Below are 15,630 nucleotides of genomic sequence, written 5' to 3' on the forward strand. Positions count from 1 at the left end.
TTTTTTTTCTCCCCGCAGGCCAGACGACTCAGAGGGCAAGTACATCAAAAGCAAACTAACATGCTTGTATTTTATCCAAAATTTATTCACGGTGAGATGAGTGGGGCTACAGGGACAGTATGAAATTCACATTCCTGGTTTGCATTCCAAGGACACCTAACTAAAGCATTCAGGTCACACCTGAACCAAATCCCATGCTCGCCATCTGTGCAGCCATCTGTGCAAGTAGTCCCAACCATCTCAGACTCCATTAGTTTAATGCTGCTTCCGTCTGAAGGAGCATCCTAGGTAAAGAAAAAAAAAAAACGTAGAGCAGTAAGTAACTCAGCCAGCATGTCACCATCTATCAAAAACATTTTACTATTACAGCATCAATTATGCAGCATGTAATGCCTCTCTGAAGGCCATTCTGTACAGAAACTTCCCCATCTCATCAGCCCATATATATCAGCCTATGCTTTTGCCTTGTTTCAACCAAGCAGGTAAGCAAAGCATCCCAGTACTACAACGCCAAGTGTAAAACCCACAGAAGACAAGCACAGAAAGCAAGAGAGCATTTGCCAGCAATTGAGTGGCTTTTGTGAAATCTTCTAGTCCAGAAGTACCCCGTCTCCAAAATCTGCACCAGGTTCATCAGGGCTACAAGAAACTCAATAGAGATCTTTTGCAAACTGTCTTATCACAACATATATAGCAATGGCACTCGGACATCCCCAGGATAGCTGATCAGACTTGAATTTTGGAGCATGTGTCTTTTTCACCTAGTCTCAAAGAGCAGATCAGCTGGCTTCCAACTGTCAGAGGGAACTGCTTCCTTTATTAAATCGCAGTTCGCTGGCAATCCAGGACTGAGCCAAGAACTACCTATGCTTAGAGTATCATGGATGGTGAAGCTTACATCAGTGCATAAGACTAAGTACAGGTAGGCAGCACTACCAAAATAACTTGCCGTCGTTACCTACCTTCTGTAAGCCTTGCCTTTCCTCCAGTGGGCTGGCACAGCACAGTGGAGCAGCCCACGCACAGGACGACAGTCTGAGCGTGGCTGAATACTGTGGTGATCTTATAGCAACCTGAGGGGGAAGGAACAGCTCTGAGGCAAGCGCTGGGGAGACCTGGGGCGTTTTCGCTCTGAGGGCAAAGGGGAAGCCGGTGACATCTTAACGCGAGCGTGACGCCAGCGGGCAAAGTCCTCTAGCGTCAAGGGAGGGGAGAATCGCGACGGACGCGCGGCGGTTTCCGACTGCTGGGGGGGGGGGGGGAGGCGGCAGGCCGAGCCCCTACCTGGGCACTTCACGTCCATGAAGTAGGAGTTGGGGCTCTGCACCAGGCGCTTCTTCTTGTGCTTCCTCTTCTCCTCCTCGGGCGAGGGGTGCAGCAGGTCCTTGGCCAGCTGCGGGCACAGCCCCGGTCAGCGCCCGCCCGCCCGGCCCCCGCGCCGCCCCGGCCCGCCCGCCGCCATCTTGGGCCCCCGCCATCGCCCGCCCGCCCGCCCGCCGCAGAGGAGATGGCGGCGGGCAGGGACAGGGCCCGGCCCGCCCGCGCCGCGGCCCACCCGCCCGCCCCTGCTCCGGCCCCGGCCCGCCGCGCCCGGCCCTGCCCGCCGCCGCGGCGCCGGAGGGCGGCGGGCCGCCCGGCGCCGGTGCCGCACTCACAGGCATGTTCGCGTGAAGGCAGCCGCGACCGAAAAGGGGCCAGGCCGGAAGCGGGGGCCGCTATATCCGCTCCGGGGTTCCCCGCACGGGCGGAAGTGAGGCACGGGCACGGGGCGGCGCCATGTTGAGAAGGGCACGGGCCCTTTTGCAGGCGGGGGGCGGCCACGTTGGGAAGGTCGCGATGCCGCCAGAGGGCGCGTCTCGCCGCCATGTTGGGAGGGTCTGCGTGGTGTGACGTCAGGAGGCAGCCTTTGCCCGGCGGTGGCGTCACCGCGGGGGTGGTGATGTCACGCCCGCGACGATGGTGCGGGCGGGGGGCGGCGGGCCCGGGGCCGGCGGCGGGCGGGCTCCGCCGAGTCCCCGCCCGGGGGCGGGCCGGGGCCGGGGCCGGGGCGGCCGTCGCGGCCGCGGGGCAGAGCGGCCCGGCGGGCGGGGGCCATGGCCAAGGCCTACGACCACCTCTTCAAGCTGCTGCTCATCGGCGACAGCGGCGTGGGCAAGACCTGCCTCATCATCCGCTTCGCCGAGGACAACTTCACCAGCACCTACATCTCCACCATCGGTGCGTGGGGACCTCCCCTCGGGGCTCCCGGACCCCCCCCCCCGCTGCGGGGACCCCCCAGGGACTCCCACACCCCCTCCGGACCCCTTTGGGGCATCCGGACCCCCCCTAGTGCAGGGACCCCCCCCCCGGGGCTCCCGGACCCCCGCCGGACCACTCTGGGGCTGCTGGACCCCCCCCCACTGCGGGGACCCCCCCCGGGGCTCCCAGATCCCCTCCGGACCCCTTTGGGGCATCCGGACCCCCCCCCCCCCACTGCGGGGACCCCCCCGGACCCCCTCCGGACCCCTCTGGGGCATCCGGACCCCCCCCACTGCGGGGACCCCCTCCGGACCCCTCTGGGGCATCCGGACCCCCCCCTAGTGCAGGGACCCCCCCCCCGGGGCTCCCAGATCCCCTCCGGACCCCTTTGGGGCATCCGGACCCCCCCCCACTGCGGGGACCCCCCCCTGGGACTCCCACACCCCCTCCGGACCCCTCTGGGGCATGCGGATCCCCCTCAGTGTGGGGACCCCCCCCGGGGCTCCTGGACCCCCTCTGGACCCCTCTGGGGCATCCGGACCCCCCCCCCACTGCGGGGACCCCCCCCGGGGTGCCCCTCGCCTGCCTCCTGGCAACTTACCCCTTCCCAGCCTCCCCCCTCTGCCTCTGCGCCCCCGAGCCCCCCCTGCACCCCTCGCCACCCCCCCGACTGCCCCCCTCACCGCCCCAGCCCAGGCCCCTTCCCCAGCACTGCCCCCCCGCCCCCCCCCCCCGGCGCAGCAGCAGTTAAAGGGTGGCTTTTTCCTGCTTTCCTTACGCGAGCAGGAAAAAAAAACCCCGTTCCGTGGGTTTTGCAATCGCACTTTTCCTCCCGGGGTGCCCCGGGCCGGCGCTGCTCGGCCGGGGTCCGAGGTGGTCCGAGCCCGTCGCCCGGAGGGCGCCACCGGGGCAGAGCCAGGCCGCAGCTGCCGGCTGGGAACGCTGCCCGTCTTCCTCCGTCCCTGCCCGTCCGCCGGCTCCTGGCGCCTCCGGGAGGGGAACGGGGTTCCTGCTGGGCAGGCCGCGGGCCGCCTGTGCCGCGGGGCTCGCTGGCGACGGGGCGCACCTCTGCCTTGCGGCTTTGTGCCTCCTGGTCCCACCGCTGGTGGCCGTGGGGCCAGGCCCTTTCCAGGGGTGCAGGTGTTACGGGGCGAATTCCTGCACGGTGTGCCTCAGTTTCCCCCTGTGAAGCTTGCTGAAAGCTCCCAGCGCCGCGGGGAAGAGCGGTTGCTGCGTGGCGGGTCGCAGCCCCGCTCCTTCCAGTCCTGGAGCTGCCGGCGGGCCGGGGAAGGGAAGGGGAGCGTGGAGGGGTGGGCAGGGACCACCACGGGGCCGGCAGCCCCCTCCTCCTCCCAGCCCCGGAGTTTCCACCGAGCTGGTAAAACCATTTCCTGCGCCTGGAGCGGCCGCCCCTGCTGCCCCGTGTTTGCAGAGGGCCATAAACGCGGCGAGCAGCCGGCGGCCCTGCGCCCGAGCAGCCTGCGCGCCAGCTGGGAGCCGCGCTCCGCTCCGCTCCGGCGGGGAATTCCACCGGGAAGGGCCGGCCTGCCTCACCCTGCCTGGGCGCCGGCCGCCCCCATCCTCCTCCTCCTCCTCCTCCTCCTCCTCGCTGCCCTTCCCAGCCCTGCCGCTCGCAGCCGCCTGCTCTCCCGACCGTAACTAATGCGTGCCCTGAAACGGGGCCAGCGGGACACCCGGCGGGGCCCAGCCGGGGAAGGGGGGCAGGAATTTGGGAGCGTGGGGGACAGCTCGGCTGGGGGGCGGCGTCTGCCAGCCCTGGGGGCTGGTTGCTCCCTGCCCGGGGGACTTTTAGGGTGGGGGGCCCTGCTTGGGCGGGGGTGGGGGGGGGGACACACTGCAGCCCTGCGCTCCGGAGAGCAGCCGCTGTCCCACAGCGGCGTTTGGCAGCTGGGGAAGCGGCCGGGACAGCGGTGGAGGGGCAGGTTTGGGCAGGGGGGCAGGAGCTGAGGCAGCCCCGTCCGTCCATCCCGCCCCCCACAGGCAGCGGCGAGGGGTGATGCCATCCCCCAGGAATGCAGCATCCCTCCCCGCCGGCCTCCACGGGTTCCCAGGGACCCCGCTCCCACCCCCGGCAGGCCGCGCAGAGACAAGGGCCGGAGCCAGGCCTGGACTTCGCCCCCTTCCCTCTCCTGGGGTGCCCGGCTTTTGCTGCGAGCGGAGTTGTGCATGGCCGGCAGGTTCTTGGCCAGCCCCGGCATCCCCCCCCCCCAGAGCCCCCGCTGCCGCCGTCCCTGCTCCCACCACCTTGCCCGCAGCGCTCCCGTGCGGACCCCGCACACAAGCCCGTCCCTCTCTTCCCCTCCCAGGTATCGACTTCAAAATCCGGACGGTGGAAATCGAAGGGAAGAAGATCAAGCTGCAGGTCTGGTGAGTGCGGACGGGAGCCTCCCGCCCTGCGCCCGCTGTGCTGGCCCCGGCGGCCCTCACCCCCCTCCTCTGCTCTCTCGCAGGGACACGGCAGGACAGGAGAGGTTCAAAACCATCACGACGGCCTACTACCGCGGAGCCATGGTACGGCCTCGCCGCACGGCAGGGGGTGACGGGGTGACGGGGCGAGCACCGCGGGGCCCCGGAGCCAGGCGGGCAGGTGCGAGGGGCGTTTCTGGGGTGCGGGCTCTGCCCCTCTACCTGCGTCCGCCGTGGGGAGGAGACCCCCGCCCGGGCGGGAGGAGGCAGCACCCGCATCCCGCCTGCCCTGCTGACCGCCCTGTCCTCTCAGGGCATCATCCTCGTGTACGACATCACGGACGAGAAGTCCTTCGAAAACATCCAGAACTGGATGAAGAGCATCAAGGAGGTGGGTGTCAGGGGAGAGGGCTGGGGCTGGGGCACGGAGCGGGACCCTGGGCAAAGCTGACACGTCCCCATCCTCTCCGGCCTGCAGAACGCGTCCGCCGGCGTTGAGCGTCTCCTCATCGGCAACAAGTGCGACATGGAGAGCAAGCGCAAGGTGCAGCGGGAGGACGCCGAGAAGGTAGGCGGCGGAGGGGCCCGGCTCCGGCTCCTCCTGCCCGTGGCGCCAGCGCGGGGAGGGAGCTGGGGGACCTGGCGCCCACGTTACAGGGACCCTCTCGTCCTCCAGCTGGCGAAGGAGTACGGGATCCGCTTCTTTGAGACCAGCGCCAAGTCCAGCGTGAACGTGGAAGAGGTGAGGGCAGCGGGCTGCCGAAGGGGTCCCGAGGCGCCGGGTTGGGCTGTGCCGGGGCCAGGAGGGTCCCAAAGCCGTGTCACCCCCTTTGTGGGGGGGTGCATGGTGGGTCCCCCCGCTCTGGGGCTGTTCCCGGGGCAGGGGCTGCCGATGCCCTGTGTGCCATCGCTGACCTGTGCCCTCTCCCCAGGCCTTCAGCACGCTGGCACGGGACATCCTGCTGAAAACCTCCCGGAAAGCGGTGAGCGCGGCCGGCGGGAGAGCCGGGGGTGTCCCCACGTCCCCTCCCCAGCCACCAGCGACTTCCTCTTCTCGTTCTTTCAGGGTCAAAGCAACAAGCCCTCCCTGGACCTGGGCTCCCAGAAGAAGGGCAGCAGTAAATGCTCCGTGGCGTAAGAGCCGCCGCGCTGCGGGGCCGCCCCTCCTCTCCTCTCCACCAGCCTCCGCCTGCTGCGGGACAGCGCGGGCGCCTCTCCCCGGAGCGGGGGCCGGGCCCCGCCGGGGGACACGGGATGTCCCGAGCCAGGGCGGGAGCGGTGCTGGGCGCCGGGAGCAGGGCTGGGCACCGCGCGCCCCCCGCGCCTCGGCGCTATAAAGCCCAGATTGTGCCTTGCCCCGTGTCTGGCGTCTCTGTGGGGTGGCGCGGGGGGACGGGGACAGGGCCGTGGGGCCGGGGATGGGGCTCGGGACGGGATGGGACAGGATGGAGATGGGACGGGGACTGGGACAGGATGGGGACCGGGATGGGATGGGACAGGACAGGATGGGAACGGGACAGGGATGGGACAGGACGGGGATAGGATGGGACGGGATGGGACAGGACAGGGACAGGACGGGATGGGACAGGATGGAGATGGGATGGGGACTGGGATGGGATGGGACAGGACAGGACGGGGATGGAATGGGGATAGGACAGGATGGGATGGGATGGGACAGGATGGAGACGGGACGGGACGGGGACCGGGATGGGACGGGACAGGATGGAGACGGGATGGGATGGGACAGGATGGAGATGGGATGGGACAGGACAGGGACCGGGACGGGATGGGACAGGACAGGATGGGGATGGAATGGGGTTAGGACAGGATGGGATGGGATGGGACAGGATGGAGACGGGACGGGATGGGACAGGACGGGATGGGATGGGACAGGATGGAGACGGGATGGGACAGGACGGGGACCGGGACGGGATGGGACAGGACAGGACGGGATGGGATGGGACAGGATGGAGACGGGATGGGACAGGACGGGGACCGGGACGGGATGGGACAGGACAGGACGGGGATGGGATGGGACAGGACGGGATGGGACAGGACGGGACGGGGACACGGATGGGGCCGGGCTGGGAACAGGATGGGGCCGGGCCGGGCCGCCGGGCGGGGAAGCCCCGCCCACTGCGCGCAAACCCCGCCCCTCGGATTAAAGTCCCGCCCCCAGAGCGAGCTCCGCCCCGAGCCCCGTCTCAGGCCCCGCCCGCCTTCCCGTCGCTCCCCGCTTCTCCCACAAGCCCCCGCGCCCCAAGATGGCGGCGCTCCTGGAGGCGGCGGTGGCGGCGGGCCCGGCCCGGTAGCTCGGCCGCGGCGATGGGGCCCCGCGGCCCGGCCTGGCCGCGCTGCTGCGCCCTCTACGCCGCCCTGGGCGCCCTGGCCTGCGGCCTGCGGTGAGCGGGCGGGCGGGCGGGGACCGCGGGGCCTCGGCCCGGCCCGGCCCCTCACGGTGTCTCCGCTCTCTCCGCAGGGCGGCGGCGGCCATGGCGGCGAGCGACGAGCGGCGCCCGGGTGGGTGCGGGGCCGGATCCGGCTTGGCCGGAGGGGCTCGGGGCCGCTGTGCCCCGGCACCGAGGGAGGCCCGGGGGGGCAGGCACTGGTGGGGGGTTCTGGGGGGGGCCTGAGGGGGGTCCTGGGACCGGGGGAGGGCTGGGGATGGGGTCTGGGGGGTCCTGGCACTGGGGGAGGGCTGGGGGTGGGGCCTGGGGGGTCCTGGCACTGGGGGAGGGCTGGGGGTGGGGCCTGGGGGGTCCTGGCACTGGTGGGGGGTCCAAGGGGGACCTGGGACTGGGGGAGGGCTGGGGATGGGGTCTGGGGGGTCCTGGGACTGGGGGAGGGCTGGGGATGGGGTCTGGGGGGTCCTGGCACTGGGGGAGGGGCCTGGGGGGTCCTGGCACTGGGGGGTCCTGGGACTGGTGGGGGGTCCAAGGGGGAGGAGGGTCCAGGGGGGTCCTGGCACTGGGGAAGGGCTGGGGATGGGGTTTGGGGGGGTCCTGGCACTGGTGAGAGGAGTCCAAGGGGGTCCTGGGACTGGGGGAGGGCTGGGGATGGGGTGTGAGGGGGTCCTGGCACTGGTGAGAGGAGTCCAAGGGGGTCCTGGGACTGGGGGAGGGCTGGGGATGGGGTGTGAGGGGGTCCTGGCACTGGTGAGAGGAGTCCAAGGGGGTCCTGGGACTGGGGGAGGGCTGGGGATGGGGTGTGGGGGGGTCCTGGCACTGGTGAGAGGAGTCCAAGGGGGTCCTGGCACTGGGGGAAGGCTGGGGATGGGGGGTGGGGGGGTTCTGGGGCTGGTGGGGAGGGTCTGGGGGGTCCTGGCACTGGGGGGGGGCTGGGGATGGGGCTTGGGGGGTCCTGGGACTAGTGGGGAGGGTCCAGGCTGGGGATGGGAACTGGGGGGTCCTGGCACTGCGCTCACCCCCCGCGGCCCCTGTCCCGCAGCGAGCCCCGTGGCAGCCACGCCGTGCTGGCAGGTGGAGGACTTCGTGGTGGCGCAGGAGTGCACCCAGTGCACCAGCTTCCAAGCGGTGAGTGCGGGTGGCGGTGGTGGGGCCTGGCGAAGCATGACTGTCCCCTCCCCGGGAGGCCAGGTCCCCCCTACACCAGGCCTGGGGGCGGCCGGGGCAGAGCGGCGCGTCCCGTCCCGGCACAGCCTCTCAGCGGGGTGGCTTTGGTTGCAGAAGACGATAGCGGAGTGCGTCCCCACGGGCTTCATCGAGAAGATTAACTGCGCCAGCTCCAGGAGGGACGAGTTCAAGAGGTGAGCGAAGGCCGCGGCTGGGCGGGCGGCAGAGCCCTGCGGGTTTCCGCGAAGCGCTGCCCCGCCGACAGGCCCCGGGTGTCGAGCCTTGGGGAGCGGGGCCGGGGCCGCCCGACTCGTAACTCTGCCTCCACGCAGCTGCCGCTCGGCGGTGATGGAGGCGCGCATTTTCTGGAAGTTTGTGGGCACGATGATGTGCGTGGCTGCGGTCTTCGCTGTGCTGGTGGTGTGTCGCCAGCGAGTGCTGGACAGGAAAGCCCTCGAGAAGGTCCGCAAGCAGATTGAGTCCATTTAGCCCTGCCTGCCTGCCCTGGAGCAGGGCCCTGTGTCCGGCGCGGGGCCGGGAGCGCCCGGACCGTGAAGACTCCGCACTTGTGCCGCTTCTAAAAGCGATGGGAGAAGAAACCGTTGTCGGGGACGGGCCCTGCCCTGGCGGTGCGCCCGCTCCTGCCCTGCAGACTTGGAGCTTTGCTGGGAGCTGCCCTGTGCTCTGTTGCTGCCTCAAGACACGACTGGGGAGTCCCGTGAAAGCAGCTGTGGAGTCTCTTGCACCCGCTGTGCTGGCGCGGGGCCCACAGGACCTGCCCCGTGGCCTCTCCTGGCTTTCCGCACATGCAGAGTTGCACTGCACCCGTGCTCCCGCCTGCCCGCCGTGGGAGCGCAGCGGTCCAGGCAAACGCAGCAGCTGTTCCCTGAGCTGGTGCTGTGAAATAAATCCTGATCGTGGTCGCCGCAGGGGGGCTTTGACGTGCTGCTCTCTGTCCGGCGCTTCCCTTGCCCTGCCAGCGCGGGCAGGACGCATGGAGCAACCCGGAGCTTCACTGGGAGCTGCAGCCGCAGCCGGGGGGGCTTGGGAGGGAGCAGCACAGTGGGGCGCCCTTGGGGGGGCCTGCAGCCCCGACTCCTCGCAGGGGGATGAGGCTATGGGGGAAGGAAGGGGCGAAAGGGAGGCATGCCCGGTGCCTTCCCCCACGCTCAGCACCCTGTGCTACACCCGGTGCCACAGGGCAGTTATGGAAAGGACAGGCCCAGCTAATTCCACCTCCCCCCATTAACCGCCCAGCCCAGAGCTGGTTCTGATTACCCTGGTAGAGGCTGGGGGTCGCTGCCCCCAGCTCGGGGCGAGGGGTGGGCAGCCCTGCCTGGGTGGGTTAGAGACACCCGCGGCAGCAGTACAGGCTCAGCCCTGTCCCCCTCTTCACGCTGCCTTTCCTCTCTTCCAAGACAAGTTCAGGTAGAAACAAGCTGTTTATTAGCTGCAAATGGCCCTGCCAGCGTGGGGCTGTCCCCTGCGCGCTGGGCCCTGTGCTGCGGTGCGGGGATGCGCCCGGTGCGGGTGCCCCGTCCTCGGGAGGGGGGCGGCCGGGGGCTGCTCTCCGCTGCCCATCACATCTCCTCCCCGTGCGCCCGCTTTGCTGCCTCCCTGCTGGCACCAGCCGCCCTCCCCGGGACCGGTCCCACCGGAGCTGCTGGCTGCAGCCAGGGCCGAGTCCTCGCATCCCCTGGCCTGGCCCGGCCCGTGGCGTTGGTGCCCGGCTCCCTGCGAGGGAGGGATCTCCGGTCCCCGTGTCCCCCTTCGGCACCATCCTCCGCTGCAGCTGCGGGTCCCAGCTCCTCCCTCCAGGGCTGCTCCGGCTCTGGGAACGGGGCTGTTGCAGCATGGGGGCCCTCAGCCGGCTCCAGCAGCTCCCCCCAGGTCAGGATGTTCCTGGAAATCACTGTGGACACAAGGCAGCGCCAGGGCTGGCAGGGCTGGATGCTCCACGCCAGGAGGGGACGGTCGCTGCCAGGGCTCGGATCTGGGCCCTGCAGCCCCCCCGCGCTCCCAGCCGCCCGTGGGCTCCCCGGCCCCGTTACCTCCCACGGGCTTGCGGTCGTCCTGGCTGCCCCTGGGGCCCCGGCGGAAGGGGCTGTAGCTGGGGAAGATGATGAGTCCCAGGGAGAAGACCAGGATCTGCAGGGGACGGGAGGGAGTTACGTGGCCGGGCGGCACGGGGGTCCCCATGCCAAACAGGGCGGCCGCACACGTCTGCGGTGAGCGGGAGGGCAACGGGGCGCCATGTGCTGGGGAACACGCGTGTGCCACGGCTGCGTGTTTCAGCGCAGGCGTGCGCCCTGTACGCAGCGGTACCAGGATGCAGGTGCTGGTCTGGGCGGCCTTGGTGGACGTCTGTCTGATGAGCGCTTGCAGCGCCTGCAGCTGGCTCAGCAGCGACCTGCGGGGCGACAGTGGTTGGCGAGCCCCCGGTCTGGCGCCCCGCGTGCCTGATGCGAGTTGGGGGCCCGGCCTGGGGCTCTGCCGGTGCCTCGGCGGTGCCCAGCCGGCCGCGGCCCCACGACTGTGCTCACCTGTTGCATTTCTCCAGCTCCTGCACCTTTTTCTGGAGCTCCTGGTTCTGGGCTGAGCACGCAGCCACCCTGCCCGGGCAGAGGGAGGGACGAGTGAGGGCTCTTGCCCGCAGCCGGTGGCCCCGCTCGCACGGCGCCGCGGGCGCCCACCTGCTCTCCAGCCCGTCCAGGTACTCCTTCTTCCTCTGCCGGCTGTCCTGGGCCGACTGCTTGTTCCGGATCTTCCTCCTCACCTTCTTCAGGATCCGCTCCTCTGCCTGGCAGGAAAGAGGGGTTAGCCCAGCCCGGCACCGCGGTCCGGCCGCCCCCGCCCGCCGCGGCCGCGCACCTTGGTGAGGGGCAGACAGCTGGGCAGCGTCACCCCCTCCTGCGACAGCAGCCGCTTCTCCTCCTCCGTCAGGAGCAGGCCCGGGAGCTGCAGCTGCCGAGAGACGGGGCGATGCGCCAGGCTGAGCCGCGGGGCTGCAGGGCGCCCCGTCCCCCTGCCCCCATCAGCCGGGAGAGCCCAGGACGGCGAGCCGGGGTGCAGCAGGGGGTGCAGCACTGCGCTTACCAGGACGCTGGGTGCCTGCGAGTTGCTCGGGTCGGCGGGCACCAGGCTGGGCCCAGCCGGAGAGGGCAGCGGCGCGGCCGGCAGCTCACGCACGATGTGGGAGTCGGGGAGCAGCACGGGGCACAGCCAGGCGCCTGCAAGGGGGAGGCAGGGGTGCCCTGCCCATCCTGCCGTCCCTGCCCTCCCAGCACTAAGGTGGAGGCTGCGTCCGCCTCATGCGGCCCCGGCAGCCACTGCGCTCCCTGCCCCACGGTGCGATGGCAGGACACGGCCCCCCCGGCCAGCTGAGGCTGCACGTCTTCCCCGCCGGCCCCACTGACCGAGCTGGATGGTGCCGGCAGCGCTGCGCAGGGCAGGGGGCAGGTCGTGGAGCACCTCGTGGCCAGCAGTGGGGGGCCGGGAGGGCTCGGGGCTGCGCGGGGAGCCGAGGCAGCCGCCCAGGCCGCACACGTCGTTGGGGTTCGCCGCCGGCTGCAGCAGCTCCTCCAGCTTGCTCTCGTCCTGCCCCTGCAGGAGGGGCAGCGGAGAGATGCTTGGAGGGGACGCACAAGGGCACGGCAGGCCCGGGGTTCCCAGTGGCCCCCTGGGGCTCTCCGCCGCCCCGATCCCTGCTCATGGTGCCCTGCTCCGGCCCCCCGAGCCCACACTCACACTGCACTCGGCCAGGGACCAGCCCGGGCAGGGCGGCTCCGCAGCGCCGGGGAAGGGGGGCTCGGGGCTGGCGATCGCGGCACCGAGCAGCAGCTCGTCCTGCTGCGCCAGCAGAGCCACCAGCAGCTCCGGGGCGTCCGGTTCCATCGTCTGGCACAGAGGACGGGCAGGGGCTGCGGGCACCTCCCGCGCTGCTCCCATGGGGGCCGGCAGGCAGGCGGGGGAAGCAGCGCCCCACGTGTCAGCCCCCACCCGCATGGCACGTTGGTGCAGCCGCAGCCAGACACGCGCAGGCCCCCACCTGCACTGGCAGACCCTGGCCCCGGGGGACCCCGCTGCCCCGTGGCTCTACCTGCGCGGAGGGACTCCCCGGCTCAGGAGACCTGTCCCAGCTGGGCGCAGCGCTCCAGGATCTCCGGCATCCTGGGCGAACCCAGCCAAGTCCCACCCCGAAGGGCTGGGCTGCCTGCACCTGGCACGGCCTCGGCTCCCCGCAAGATGGGGACGCTGCTGGCCTCAATAAGGGGGGATGGCCGGGGGGGGGATGGCAGCAGGGGCTGCAGCCGGGCCAGGCACTGCCCGGAGACCACGGCCTCGAGCTCCAGCCTCGGGGACCAGCACGGAGCTGCCCCCGAGGGGGGTCTGCAAGGAAACCAAGGGCTCCCTCCACCCCCGTGCTAATTATTACCGGGCGCAATTAGCTCGGCGCGCCCCCCCCCCAACCGCGCCCGGCGCCGGCCACGTGGGCGCGCCCCGGGGCCGCCGCCAGGCGCGCGCGCGCGCTCCCGCGGGCCACGCCCCGCCCGCCGGCTGCCCATTGGCTGCGGCCCCGCGTCACTCAACGGCCCCGCCCGGGCTCCGCGCGTCGCCATTGGCCGCGGCGCGCGGAGTCGGCCCCGCCCCTTAGAACGCTGGGAGGCCCGCGGCCCGCGCGGCTACAATGTAGCGAGCGAGGTGAGTGCGGGGGGGGGGGGGAGGAGGCGGCCCCGGGACCCCGGGACCCCGGGACCCCGACCCGGACCCCGACCCCGGGACCCCGACCCCGACCCCGCCCTGAACCGCCCGCCCCGGCCCGCTCGGTCCTGCCGCTCCCCGGGCGGACCCGGTACCGGGAGCCGAGCCCTCCCCTTGCCCCCCCCCCCCGGGAGGGAACCGCTGCGCCCCGGCCCCGGGGGTTGTCCCCGGGCGGCCTTGCCCTTGTGGGGGTCCCCGCGCGTCTCCCCGCCCTGCCCCGCCGCGGGGTGGGGGGCTCCGGGGCGGGCGGCGGCGGCGGGGGGGGCGGGCCGGGGGCAGTGAGTCACGGGCGGCGGGGAGGCGCCGCGGCCACGTCCGCGGGCTCGGACGCGGCGCTTGGCGGTGCCGCCTGACCCGGCCGTGCCGCGGCAGCGCCCCGCACCCCATGGCGGCGCGGCCCGGTCCCGGGGCCGAGCCCGGCCCGCTGGCCTGGAGCCCCGGCGCCGGCCGGGCCGCCCTTCGCCCCCCGACGGGCCTGGAGGTGAAGCTGGGTTCGCTGGTGACGCTGCTGCTGCTGACCCTGGCCAGCGGCCTGGCGCCCCTCTGCTTCTTCCGGCACCCCCGCAGCGCCGGCGGCGCCTCAGGTACGGCCGCGACCCGGGGGGACGAGGGCCGGGCACCCGCGGCGGCTCCGGCCGGCGGCGGGGTCCCGCCGGCGGCTCCGCCACGCTCCTCTCCCGGGCAGAGACGCGGCGGAAAGTCCTCAGCCTGGTGAGCTGCTTCGCCGGCGGCGTCTTCCTGGCCACCTGCCTGCTGGACCTGCTCCCCGACTACCTGGCGGGCATCGACGAGGCGCTGGCGGGGCTGCGCGTCTCGGTGAGCCTCCGCCGACCGTCCCCGCGTCCCGAGCCGGCCGGGCGGGATCCGAGCCCGGGGCAGCTTCCCGGGCGCAGCGAGGCTCTGCCGGGGCGGGTGCCCCTTGGCGGGGATGGGCGGCGGGGTCGGGCGGCCGCCGGGCCGGCGGGGAGGCAGCCGTGTGACTCACGGAAAATCCTCCCCCTCCGCCCGCAGCGCGGCGGCCCGCGGCTTCCCGGCTGCTGCCAACCTCCCTTTTCCTTCCCGTCCCGGCGCTGGGGCGCCCGCGGCCCTCAGCGCCCGCTCTCTGCCGCGCAGCTCCAGTTCCCGCTGCAGGAGTTCATCCTGGCCATGGGCTTCTTCCTGGTGCTGGTGATGGAGCAGATCGTGCTGGCCTACAAGGACCAGGCGGGCTCGCTGGAGGAGGAGACGCGGGCGCTGCTGGGGGCGGCCGCCACCGCCGCCGCCCAGGACGGCTCCATCCAGGGGCCCCGCTGGCCCGACGGCCCCACGCGCCCGCCCCGTGCGCCGGGGCCCGACCGCCCGCACCTGCACGTCGACTTCAACGCCCACTCGGCCGTGCGCTCCTTCCTGCTGGTCTTCTCGCTGTCGCTGCACTCGGTCTTCGAGGGGCTGGCCGTGGGGCTGCAGGAGGCCGAGGCCAAGGTGCTGGAGATCTGCCTGGCCCTGCTCATCCACAAGTGCGTGGTGGCCTTCAGCCTGGCGCTGAAGCTGCTGCAGGGCCGGCTGCGCCCGCGCGCCGTGGCCGCCTGCCTGCTGCTCTTCGCCCTCATGTCGCCGCTGGGCATCGGGCTCGGCGTGGCGGTGACGGCGGGCGCCGGCGCCCTGCAGCGCCTCTGGCGCAGCGTGCTCGAGGGCCTGGCCGCCGGCACCTTCGTCTACATCACCTTTCTGGAGATCCTGCCCCACGAGCTGGGCGCCCCCCAGCACCGCATCCTCAAGGTCATCCTGCTCATCGCCGGCTTCTCCCTCGTCACCGCCATCCTCTTCATCAAGATCTGAGATCCTCCCCTCCCGGCAAGCCCGGGAAGGCAGCCCTACGCAGCCCATTTTGGGTGAAACCCGGAGCTGGCGGCGCCCGCTGCCCCGCCGAGTCCCACGTGCAAGTGCCAAAGTGCCGCCCCAGCGGAGCGGGGCCGTCCCTGGGGCGAGCCCCTTCCCTGTGCCTTGGTTTCCCCGTCCGTCGAGGGGGAACGGTGCTATTCCCGGTCGGACCGCGGGGCCGGCACGCGTCTTCCCCCTGTGCCCACAAGTGCTCTTAGCGCGCCGGCGGGTCCCAGCGGTGCCCGCGTCCCCGGCCGCCCTCTGCCACCCGCGGGCGGGGGGAGATTTCGGACTGAAAAAGCAAATAAAGGACTCGATGCGATAGCTGTGCCCGGCTCCCTGGCGCCCAGCGTGGTGGGGACACTCGGGGGAGGCCTCCGGCCCCGGAGCGGGGAGCTGCGCGGGGGGCCGTGGTCAGGGTCCCCCCCCTACTCTGCTGCGCAGTGTGATCCTCCCATGCAGTACCCTCCCCTTGGAGCGTTGCCCCCCCCAGTATTGCCCCCATTGCGGTGCTAGCCCCCTGCAACGTTAGCCCCCTACGCTCCCCCCCTGCAATATTGCTCCCCTGCACTGTCACCCCCCCCACTGCCCAAGTTTGCCCCCCAGTGTCCCCCCCATGCAATATTATCCTGCTGAGCTCCCCCCGCATTTGCCCACATCCTGCAATGTCACCCCATGAAATATTACCCCTGTGCTTCTGCACCCCCCAGATGTGCCCCCTACTGTCACCCCATGCAATATCCCCCCTCCGCTGCCACCCCCCAGACGTGCC

The 15,630-nt window shown here is 71.2% G+C and overlaps 4 protein-coding genes across 5 annotated transcripts; 2 read left to right on the forward strand and 2 right to left on the reverse strand.

Annotated features, from left to right (window-relative positions):
- Nucleotides 1-64: 64 nt before the first annotated feature.
- Nucleotides 65-3,505, reverse strand: RPS27 (ribosomal protein S27). Its single transcript, XM_068921905.1, has 5 exons — nt 3,017-3,505; nt 1,656-1,877; nt 1,285-1,393; nt 963-1,073; nt 65-284 (listed from the first exon to the last, which is right to left on the reverse strand). Exons 2-5 carry the CDS (start codon nt 1,659-1,661, stop codon nt 256-258), a joined length of 255 nt encoding a protein of 84 aa, XP_068778006.1. The 5' UTR covers nt 1,662-1,877; nt 3,017-3,505; the 3' UTR covers nt 65-255.
- On the forward strand, nt 2,034-9,166 carry LOC138062837 (ras-related protein Rab-13-like). The gene is made up of 12 exons (XM_068921904.1): nt 2,034-2,217; nt 4,566-4,626; nt 4,710-4,770; nt 4,979-5,056; nt 5,144-5,233; nt 5,342-5,407; nt 5,598-5,648; nt 5,732-5,799; nt 7,145-7,185; nt 8,113-8,198; nt 8,352-8,431; nt 8,570-9,166. The coding sequence occupies exons 1-12, from the start codon at nt 2,094-2,096 to the stop codon at nt 8,724-8,726; spliced, it is 963 nt and encodes a 320-aa protein (XP_068778005.1). The 5' UTR covers nt 2,034-2,093; the 3' UTR covers nt 8,727-9,166.
- A 496-nt stretch (nt 9,167-9,662) lies between these two features.
- CREB3L4 (cAMP responsive element binding protein 3 like 4) lies at nt 9,663-12,467 on the reverse strand. Its single transcript, XM_068922145.1, has 10 exons — nt 12,337-12,467; nt 11,985-12,134; nt 11,654-11,840; nt 11,334-11,467; nt 11,109-11,201; nt 10,931-11,037; nt 10,781-10,849; nt 10,563-10,647; nt 10,289-10,385; nt 9,663-10,149 (listed from the first exon to the last, which is right to left on the reverse strand). Exons 2-10 carry the CDS (start codon nt 12,129-12,131, stop codon nt 9,818-9,820), a joined length of 1,251 nt encoding a protein of 416 aa, XP_068778246.1. The 5' UTR covers nt 12,132-12,134; nt 12,337-12,467; the 3' UTR covers nt 9,663-9,817.
- Nucleotides 12,468-12,870: 403 nt separating this feature from the next.
- On the forward strand, nt 12,871-15,180 carry SLC39A1 (solute carrier family 39 member 1). 2 transcript variants are annotated; one of them, XM_068922529.1, is made up of 4 exons: nt 12,871-12,938; nt 13,371-13,582; nt 13,684-13,814; nt 14,010-15,180. In XM_068922529.1, the coding sequence occupies exons 2-4, from the start codon at nt 13,384-13,386 to the stop codon at nt 14,814-14,816; spliced, it is 1,137 nt and encodes a 378-aa protein (XP_068778630.1). In that variant the 5' UTR covers nt 12,871-12,938; nt 13,371-13,383; the 3' UTR covers nt 14,817-15,180. The 2 variants fall into 2 exon arrangements, with proteins under 2 accessions (XP_068778630.1, XP_068778631.1); XM_068922530.1 differs by having other exon boundaries at nt 14,112-15,180.
- The last annotated feature ends 450 nt before the right edge of the window (nt 15,181-15,630 follow it).

This window comes from Struthio camelus, chromosome 30 (genome assembly GCF_040807025.1).
Source record: "Struthio camelus isolate bStrCam1 chromosome 30, bStrCam1.hap1, whole genome shotgun sequence".
In the NCBI taxonomy this organism is placed as follows: Eukaryota; Metazoa; Chordata; class Aves; order Struthioniformes; family Struthionidae; genus Struthio; species Struthio camelus.